At 36.0% G+C, this 10,826-nt stretch overlaps 1 protein-coding gene across 2 annotated transcripts in view; it reads left to right on the top strand.

Annotated features, from left to right (window-relative positions):
- The first annotated feature begins 1,598 nt into the window (after window positions 1–1,598).
- The window catches only part of TRDN (triadin), a 356,769-nt gene continuing 347,541 nt past the window's right edge, over window positions 1,599–10,826 (top strand). For both annotated transcript variants that reach the window (XM_073893863.1, XM_073893862.1), the window contains exon 1: window positions 1,599–1,877. In XM_073893863.1, the coding sequence (XP_073749964.1) occupies window positions 1,856–1,877 (22 nt within the window). In that variant the 5' untranslated portion in view covers window positions 1,599–1,855. The remainder of the gene's footprint in view (window positions 1,878–10,826) is intronic.

The raw sequence follows: 10,826 nt of genomic DNA, 5'->3' as shown, positions 1-10,826 counted from the left end.
GAGAGTGACTGGTTGACAAATGGAGTTGGGAAAGACTATGTTTTCTTAAATTTGGAAGCTCTGTAACGATATTGAATGGAGATGACTTTGGAGGTGAAGTAAAGAGAACTCTGCTTTTAGGCTTCCTCTGGCCCATCTTAGAAAGCAGGCACCAACCTAGTGCTCCAGGAGGGTCCTGCCAGGAGTCTGCATCTTTCTATCTGCAGGTGACCTCATCTGTAGTGTTCCCCATTATCGGCAAATGGTAGAGTCTGCCACAAAGTCTCACTTCTTGAGAAAGTTATCAGACTTGGAGTCAAAAGCCTCTAGGCCTCGTGTAGGATCTTCAATAAAACCATGAGTGTTACCTGGAATTATTTCCTCTTTTGTGAATTAAGATTGCTTAACTTACTTATTCTGCAAGTATATGAACACTTCCTATGGTGGGAGGAATTGAGGCAGCAAATACAAAAGTGCTGACATGGGGGGTATGTGTCATTTTCTATGGAAATTGCTGTTGTAACTTTCTTCTGAGTCCCCAAAATTAAAACAACAGATATGACTTTGCTTTGTGATCTCTGAAGAACCGTACAAATCAAAGAGATTGTGGCAACTAAGTGCAGCAAGTTAAGGCTAAAAGTTGAAACTACAAACATTTATTAGGTTGACTATGAAAATAATATAAAAGATAAGTGTAGTCACCCCCTGATTATTCAGATTGGCTGCAGTTTGTGATTCTCAATGCCCTTTGATTCTCCTTCCCTTTCCTAAAACCAACTATTGAATATTTCTCTGCTCATTAACACCTGTCTGGGAGTGGGAAGGTGAAATGCTAATCAGCCCAGCCCGTTTGCTTAATCATTAGCTGCTATGATCCTTTTTCTTTTATTTTCCTGAAGTTGAGGCAGGGAAAAGTTGAAATCTTTTACTACAATGTTGGCTGTAGATTTCTAAACTTTGTGTCACCTCCCCTCTCTTTTACTGCATAGATAAATTCAGATATTTTGTTTTCAGTCGGGTATGAAAGAGAATAAAAAGATCAGGTAATTCATCAGTTCTCAAGTGTCACTATAACTTCATATTACATATTTCTTACTGGCCAGTGTTTGGAAAATCTTAATCCCCTACAAGGAAGCTTCAGGGTTTAATAGCGGCAACTTTAAGTCATGGCCCTATATAAATAACTACACTTGCTAAGTGAGTTTAGACCAATAGGGAATCAACCTGGAGAAAATGACTGAAGACTACCCTCCCCTTTGCCTCTGGTAGACATTACAGGACCCTCCCCACACCAAATAAGGGAAGAAGAATGTTCTGAGCATTAAGGGCACTAAGAATAAATCTGAGCTATCACAGATAAGATTACTTTCAACTCCTTATTTCGTGTTTTCTGACATAGACCCCAAGATCTGTAATTACCTTAAGGGGACTGCGGGGGCTTTGACAGTACTTTTTAGTTATTTTGTTGTTGTTGTTGTCGTTTTCCCTATCTTTCTTTGGGGCTGGAGAACTGGTGTGTGTGTGTGTGTGTGTGTGTGTGTGTGTGTTCCCCTAGAGTGCCAAAAAAAAAAAAAAAAAAAAGAAAAGTGCTGAAGAGTCCTAGGGAGATGAAGCTATTTTTGTTCGAAGCTGATACTTCTGCCTGAGCCACAAGCACAGCTTGGAAAGGGCTCAGGTTGTTTCCAGGGGGAGAACTCTGCAGAGAAGAGACGAAGTTCAACAGGACAATAAAAGAGCAGCAGAAACAGCCAAGAAAACGAAGAGCCTTCACGTTTTTCACACAGAGCCCCCTATCAGAGTTCTCGAATTCTAAAGTATTCTGCAAAGTGCCACTTGACCGGAACTTTTGGCCTGCCTTTTCCATTCTCCAACCACCATGACTGAGATCACTGCTGAAGGTACTGCTACCATTTTCCAATAGTACCAATAGGAACAAAAAGGTGGAAATCAACAGTGACATTGACCGTCAGGTTGTCGACTTAAATGTTGCTTTTAGATACTTGTCTTGATCAATGATTCTATACGGGATTGGAGAAGTGGATTTGGGAGCAGAGAGGCTGATAGATCTGTGTGTTGGGGGAGAGAAGGGGTTTCTCTGAAATTTTGCATGGGGAAACTCTTCTCTGCTATGCCAAAGGCCCCAGTAGGTACCAGTTGTCACCCGTACCTCTATAAATAGCTATAGTCATGTAATGTAACTGCTGATATCTTACCTTGCAAAAATTACAAGACTTGCAAGGATAGAGACCAAAATGAACTTAAAATGTTGCATTTAATGTTTGAATGTAGAAAAATTATTTTGAGCATTTTTGCCTTATGATATTTTAAAATGGAGATCTTAAATTTGTTTTTCCTTTCTAACTTCAGTGTATAAATATGCACACACACGTATGTAAGATTTAAGATGTAAGTGCTCCCACAAAATTTGTATATATTTTACTATTGGTAGATATACAGAGACAAAGTTAGAAATGCACAGAATGTAGATCAATATGATTTTAAAAATGAAGCAATTTGAATTCTGATTCTTTTCACACACCCCATGTCTCTTTTACCTCTATCTGATGAACTCTATCTTTCTATTAAAGGAAATATTTTGTTTCAGTGCTTCCTCTGAAAAGGTTTATGCCATAACTAAAACATATTTTTTTAATTATTTGATCATGGTAGCAATTGTTTCACCTATATATAAATATGCAAAATATATGTAAATATAAAAATGTATGTATATTTCTTAGAATGAAAGGACCCTTTAAACAACTAAAGCATTTTGAATCCAGACACAATCCAGTTCTAGTGAGGTAAAAATCTGGGAGGCGGATCTAAAATTTGCTTCTGACAGCTATAAGAAAATCAGACAGGTGGTGCTCTCATCAGCTTCCAAGTTGAATGCTGCTCTGGTTTGTTTTTAATTAGACAACTGAAAAATAGAACATGTGGTTTTGGCTCTTTGCATAGATGTTAGTATGGACACACAGTGATTTCGGAGTTGGAGATTTTCAGTCAATATTTATAAGGAGAAATGTCTTACTTGTACCTTCCACTGAGAAATTTAGTCTGGCACCCCAAATTGATAAAAACAGTTACTGAGAGATTTCTGTGTATCAGGTGTTTTGCTCAGGACTTTGCGCTATTTACTTACTTAAACCTCATACAATTCAATTAAGCCGGCATTATTATCTCCATTTTGCAGAAATAGAAACTGTAACTCAGATGTTCGGTGACTTGCTCAAGACTATGGCATTGCCAAGATTAGAAGCCAGCTCCCTTAGATCTAGTTTGTGTTATTTCTTTTCTGTAAGAGGATATCAGGTTTACTCTTTACCAACTTTAGTTCAGAATTTGCTAACTAAATATAAATAGCATTTTTTCCCATTCCTTAGATATTCTGTGTCATGTGGTCGTTAGTTTGTCTTAAAGAGAACTATCTTTAACCAGCTGCTTGCTTAGCCCTGCACAAGTTAGTAAGATACCTATGAATGTGTTTCCCTCCCTGTGGACCGGGTGTGGGCATCCAGCCGATTCAGGAGGTCATGACCAAATCATGTTTGGTTTGCTTGTGGATTATTCTCTGTAGAACTTGGCACTTGATTCATAAAATGTTTTTACAGGAGAATTCTTGATTATGAAATAGAACTTTTGTTTCTATCTTCTCCCTGTGGAGCATCTAAAGGATTCTCGCAAGACCTCTTGGAGTCTCCATAAAAATCATTGAATTAGTAATAAAGGGTAAAAAAACACCAGCTAGTGAGGGTCATTTCCTGCTCCTTGGCCTTTACAGTTCATAGGATCTATGTCATCTGAACACCAATTATGTACTTTTTTCCTTTTCGGGAATCATTTATTAATCATATTTCTCAAATGAAAATTAGACTGCCAACTAAGAACTGAATTTTTAGGGTTAGCACCTCAGTCATTCTCTGGGGTTATCCAGAGCTTCTGGCACACTTCTCTCCTACACACTTTTCATTTTGTCTTTATGATTCTCACTTTTTTGTGTCCCAGCGTCAATAGCTTTCTTTTGGTCTTTTGTAAGGGGTATGCTTTTGTACAGAACTTTAGTACATGTCATTCCCTTCGCCCGGAATAGTCTTTCCTCTCATCTGCTGTATTTCTTTTGCCACCACTTTGGGGCACATTACGAAAATGTAAGTACTGCATCAGTAGACTGTGACATCTACTGATGACTCTTCCCATCCATTTATCACAAAGCAAACAAATGCTGTATAGCAATTATGAAAGGTAGAGCTAGAGTATCCCCTTAGAGAGTTCTAGTCCACTGTCCTGACCTCCACTGTTGGAAAACTGAGGCTGATACAGATTAAATGACTCCCCCATGGCCATTGATAATTAGAGGAAGTCTGAAGATACAATTCATGTCTCCTGTGGCTTCTCTCAGTGCTTATTCAACTATAACCACAGCACACATTGATAAACCTTACCAAGTTCTTTTTTTTTTATTTTTTTAATTTTTTATTGTTATGTTAATCACCATATATTACATCATTAGTTTTTGATGCAGTGTTCCACGATTCATTGTTGGTTCATAACACCCAGTGCTCCATGCAGAACGTGCCCTCCTCAATACCCATCACCAGGCTAACCCATCCCCCCACCCCCCTCCCCTCTAGAACCCTCAGTTTGTTTTTCAGAGTCCATCATAAACCTTACCAAGTTCTTTACATAGATTACCAGTTCATGTTCCAAGCCTGACTACTTCATCTGACAGATCAAAGGAAGTAATGCTAAATATGGAATTGTGTTTCAGGTACAGAGCCATAGATGAAGTAGAACTAGGACCAAGTTGAAAGCCAAAGGATTTTAGAGAAATAATCTCTTTGATTCTGGCCATGATGAATTTATAAAGATAATTACAATGACAATTATCATAACAATTCACATCAAAAACTAATGATGTACTATATATTGGCTAATTGAACATAATAATAAAAAAGAAATCTAAAAAATAGTAATAATAACAATTCACATATATTGAGAAGACATTAAATGTCAAGCACTGTATGAAGTTTGTTACACGATCTATACATTATATAGATACTTTTATCATTGCTATTCATAGAATAGGAACTTGAAATTTAGAGAGGTTAGGGATTTGCCTGAATTCACACAGCTATATAGAGTATAGCTAAGATTCCCATCCAGATCTCTGTCTGAGTCATGTTGACTACTTCTCCTTGCTGTGTGAGACTAATAGTTAGCTTGCTGTTACTTCAGAGGCTGACAGGGGTCTACCCTAGGCCACTGTTCTGATTTGGCCCATGCTAGATTGAGCAAGTTGGATCAGGCCACAGACTGGATCAAACTCAAAGAGTGCTAGGTCTAGGAATATAAATAGCCTTCTACCTTCTTTCCAGAGGCTATTTCTAAACAAAGCCGCCAAAGTCAGCTCCCCTTATGAGTTTTATGTGAACTTGCAACCACCAAAAAAGCATCTATTTGACAGCATACAGCACTATGCAAAAATACCTTTGGAGTAATTTTTATAGTTATTTTTTTAAACTATAGTTAATTCTTAATAGCTTGTTGAAAAGATAGAGACTTTTTTAAAAGCTGATAAAATTTGTAATTTTTTCAAATTACCAAGGTAACTAACATACAGTCAAATTATGCTTTACAATAACATCTATGTAACTGTGTTCTCTGGGTCCAAGGATCTCCAAAAGAGAGGGAAGTACAAATTTCTACATAATAGATTCAAGTTGGTAAAGATCTCATATATAATTAACTGGTAATTTACTGGAAAACTTAGTTAAGGGTAATTTTTAAAAAAAAATTAGGTCAAACTCTCAACTTCTAAACTCCCAACTTCTAAACTATTATATAACTTCAGGATTCAGGAGAAGGTTTATCATACCATATATGGGATTGTTTCCTCACTATTAGCTCAACCATGTTTTACTGCTTCTGTAACAAACCTGTGGAAGGATTTGATATTCAAAATGTAGAGCAAAAATGGTAATTTATTTTACACAATGCACTACTTCAACAGACTGTATAGCACATGAGCTCCAATTGTTGCTCTCAAGAAAAAAAGATCGAGATTCACAGCCAGACTAATTAACTATGCACACAAGTTATGTCACCTAGAGCAACAGATGGTGGAATTAAGAGAAGGAGAAGATCCAGCCTACGTATTTCTGTCTATCTTGCTAAAACTGAGGGGCTATTCTGGCCCAAGTCGAGACAACTTGGGTTGGGAGGAGGAGAAAGTACTAGGTTCAAGCCCTAATCACTTACAAATTATGTTCTCCTGTTCAAGAAAAGCAATACCCCACATCTAAAATATCATTTTTAGTTCCACAAATACATTTGAAAAATTGACATTGACAAGACAATATATTTGGAGAAGGACCATGATTGTAAGAGGCACAGTTAAATGAAAAGACTTGTGCATAGGTTGTTTAAGGAGAAGATCGGGTTTCTTTATATGCAGCACTCGGGGACAAAGTGAAAACCCATAGATAAAAGTCTAGAAGCCACAAAAAGGCAAACTCTTGGCAAAATATAACACAAAGCCTGACCAACCATTAAAATGATAGCTAGAACTAACTCTTCTGATTCAAAAACAAAAAACAAAAAAGGAAAATACATAAGTAGAAATAAAAGAAAAACAATGAAAAGAACACAGTCTCCAATTTTCAAGAAATAGGTGGATGGAGAATATTTTAAAGAACTACATCATAGCATGCAATCAGCAAAATCCAGGCAGGCTATGGGAACCGTTATGGTACAAACAACCCAGTTCCTTCAAAGAAGTTACTGGAAACAAAAAGATGCCAAGGAAACCTATAGATAAAAAGAAATGTTACCCATCATAATGTGTAAAATTAATAGATCCTGATTCAGACAACCTTAAAAATTTCAATGAAATAATTGAAAATTTGACATATTTTGAATGTCGGATGATATTAATGAATTCATGTATCTTTAGTGGGATGACCATATTGTGGCTATGTTTTAAAGCTACTTATATAATTTGGAGGTACATACTCCAATATATATGGATAAGATGATACAATGTTTTTTGAAACTTGCTTCTAAATAATATATCAGAGAGGAATATCAGTGGGGTGTATATGACATCGGACTGGCCAAGACTTGGTTATAATGGGACTGATGATGGGTACACAGGGTTTTGCTATAATATTCTGTCTACTTTTGTGAATATTCAAACCTCTCCTTAATAAAGAGCTAGGTAAAAAATAAAGAACAGAGCTGATGTTTTTAGTAAAAATTTACTTTTTGTAATATATATGGGTCAGTGAATCCACTGACCATCAAATTTATTTGTAAGTGTAAATTACTGTCTAAGTTAGCAGTCTGTTATTGAAATGGAAACCAAATATACTTGTATTAGACAACGGGATGCAGAAATGTGCATGACATTTGTAATAGCAGAAAAGGAAATAATGATATCTTTAAAAATATGTTATAATGTGGGGATTTGGAGGTTAGTTTTATTTCATTTCTCAAAAGTATTAGTGACATTAATTAGACATCTTAATTAGTAACATCATTTTTTGAGATGGTCCTTGTGAAAACCTGAAAAGAAATTAAAAACCTAAGAAGTCAATATGAGGCAAGGAAAAATGGTTCTAAAAAATGCAATGGTCAGGAGCATCATATTTATTGACAGGGCATTAAGGACCAAGTCTTTTATGAATATCTTTTTAAAATATCACAGAAACTCTGAAAGGCTAAGAGGCAGATATCACAGAAATCTGATCAGTCTGATTCTAAAACTTCTCAATCTTCTTTCCTGCTCAAGTTGAATTTAGAAAAAGAGAAGAAAAGCAGATTGTGAAAACCAGTGGGTGACATAATTCACTGAAAATCAGAGAGAAAAGGTAGTGTAGCACTGAAAGAAGGCAGCATTAACATAATTAAAGGCAGCAGATGGAGTACAAAGCATGTGGAGTTTAGGTGAGATATCCAGGTTGGAGCACCAGCTCCATTACTTAACCATAGTTATCTGGGGTGGGGGTGGGATGGGAGGTGGAGTGCAGGGATGGGGTTGGCATGAGGAGCCTCATAGGAGGCCAGAAGAATGTTTTCAACTTTTACAAGATCATGCTTCTTGGCAAATTATGTTTATGTGTATATTAAAAAATTGTGCAAAGCGTCCATGTTGCGACATCTATAGTGAAAGTGAACAGAAATGCATCTTTTTAGTATCAACCTTTGCTGGGTTCCATTAAGAAGCTTTTTGTTGTAGCTTTTGTTATTATTTGTAATAGTGATTTTTTTTTTTACCACATTTTAAGCACACAGTACTCATGGAAGATGTTCTGTTTGTCAGCTTAAATGCTTCATTTTTTTGTTTTTGGTGATCATTGTAACTATAATTTAAAAACCGTGCTACTGGAGGGGAAGGGGAGGAAGTCGGAGGGGGAGACGAACCATGAGAGACGATGGACTCTGAGAAACAAACTGAGGGTTCTAGAGGGGAGGGGGTGGGGGGATGGGTTAGCCTGGTGATGGGTATTAAAGAGGGCACGTTCTGCGTGGAGCACTGGGTGTTATGCACAAACAATGAATCATGGAACACTACATCAAAAACTAATGATGTAATGTATGGTGATTAACATAACAATAAAAAATTAAAAAAAAACCGTGCTACTTTTACAATGCAAAAATGAATTGAGCCTATTCAGCTATTATTCTAAAGGCTTAGGAATCCTTAGAGACTTAAAGCCTTCAATGCTGTTTGCATTAATTTTTAATCAGTTAACAATATTTAATATGAGAGAAACATAAAACAGTGCAACTAAGCAATTTTAAAGTGGTCTATATTGACCTTTGTGTTGAATGTATCAATTTGAAAAGAGAATGCATACATAGATGGTTAAGATTTTCCAGTTAAGCTTTTGATGTTATGGAGTTGAAATCATTATTCTTTTCTTCCATCAAATAAAAAGAAACCCTTTGGAGAAATGTTCAATATATTTTTAAAATGCAGATTATTTAAAGTAACACATTTTAAAAGAGCAAATTAGGGAAAAACCTTCATCTGAAAACCATGCATTAACATAATACAATACTTCCAAGCTTATGGAGTTTAGTTTCTGTTCAAATCAAAATTCTAGGAAAATCTAGCAAAGTTAAGTTTTGCTTTCCTTAATTCCCATTTTCTCTGAAAAACCAGAGTGCCATGAATAATTTCTGATAGGAAGGGCTTATTTGGGTGTCACATGAACATGTATTGCCCTGAGGGAGGGTTAAACAGAGATGGATGAACTTTCTGGTCCAAAAAGATAGTATTTTCCTACTTCAAAGGAAGTTAAAAAGAATATCCTTGGCAAATGTGTAATGAATAAAGTCCTGCTTCTCTCTGTACAAGTTATGCTCTATAAACATCAAACATCTCCACATCTCTGTGCCTGAAGTCAAGCTGTCAAAAGCACATGGAATTTACGATTCTGAGAGATCCTTTGGTATGTAAATGAGCTGTTTCCCCATAAACCACAGAGTCCATCTCACTTATGATCAACTTCATATTACATTTAAATATGTATGGTTTAGATATTTCCTAGTTTGGTACCTGTGGCAAGGGCTGGCGTATGTGGTCTTCACTTAAACAAATTAAAGATACAATCGTTTAATCTAGAAGAACAGATAATTTATGTTTGTTCAGCAACCTGCTTGTTATAAACAGGTTTTCTCATTGCTACTCATTGCTGTATCCTCCCCCTCTCCCTGACACAGGTTTCTGAAATGTTGGGAAAAACAAAAGAAAGAGAGATCCTAATATATAATATAATATAATATAATATAATATAATATAATATAATATAATATAACTCAGGGCATTAATGAGCTTATGGATGTGAGAGAATCATTTTCCACTTATTTAGACCTTCAAAATATTGTTAGCAAGTTTTCTCTGGAAAATTTATTGTTGCCTATTAAAATAAAATCATCATATGACTAAGAGAATTTTCTGTTTGTAGTAGACATTTGATATAACATCAAGACAAAATGGTAATTATAAAGTGACATTTCTTTGACCTCCAGTGCCAGAGCTATTATTTTTATCCATCGTTATTCTTATTTAACTTATGTATAATTGCCTGGGGGAAAAGAATATGGTATAAAATCTATACGTTACCAAGTATGGTAAAATGCCAAGCTTGTGAATTTAAATATGCAGAAGCATTAGGCATCGCTTTTAGAGAGAAGTGAGCAAACAAAATACACCCATTTGAAATATAACAAAATTATATACCCTGTGGTATTAATTATCAACCTATAATTAGATTTATACAGCAGGAGGTCATGTCAGAGGTTCAGCTGTAGTCAATATTTTAGAACCTATTATGCACCAGACAGCAGGGACATGAAGAGGAATAACACAAAGTCCCTGATTCTAATATAGTAGATTGAAAAACAAGCAGGAAAGAGCAAAAAATCATCATTAGACTGAAGACTAGACAGATATAAAAATATATAACTCCAGTTTGGATTTAGGAATGATGAGTGTTTCAGTTGACAAAGTCATGCTATTGACCATAAATATTATGATCACTGAACACACATTGAAACTTGCTTAAAAAATAACTTCAGAGTAATAGAGTGTCCTATTCTTCACTGTGATGATTTGCAGTGCACATGCCATTGTCAGAAGGTGAAATGGCTCGCCAAAGTAAGGAGATCAAGAGTAGATTTATCAATGAAGAGATGAAGGAAGAAGAGATGGGTGGTAGGTGAGAATTAGTGATCTGTGGGATAAGGCCCTAGGATGACCAAGGTACAGAGTTACCAGGCTAAGCAATTGGGTAAAGATCCTGGTTTAAAGACTCTAGTTTTTTTAAGGCACTCTACTGCTA

The sequence above is a fragment of the Callorhinus ursinus genome, unplaced genomic scaffold (genome assembly GCF_003265705.2).
Source record: "Callorhinus ursinus isolate GAN/ISIS: 27379988/994484 unplaced genomic scaffold, GSC_fseal_2.0 scaffold6, whole genome shotgun sequence".
NCBI lineage: Eukaryota > Metazoa > Chordata > Mammalia > Carnivora > Otariidae > Callorhinus > Callorhinus ursinus.
The sequence above is the reverse complement of the archived record's forward strand: the minus strand, read 5'-3'. Positions and strand labels throughout refer to the sequence as shown.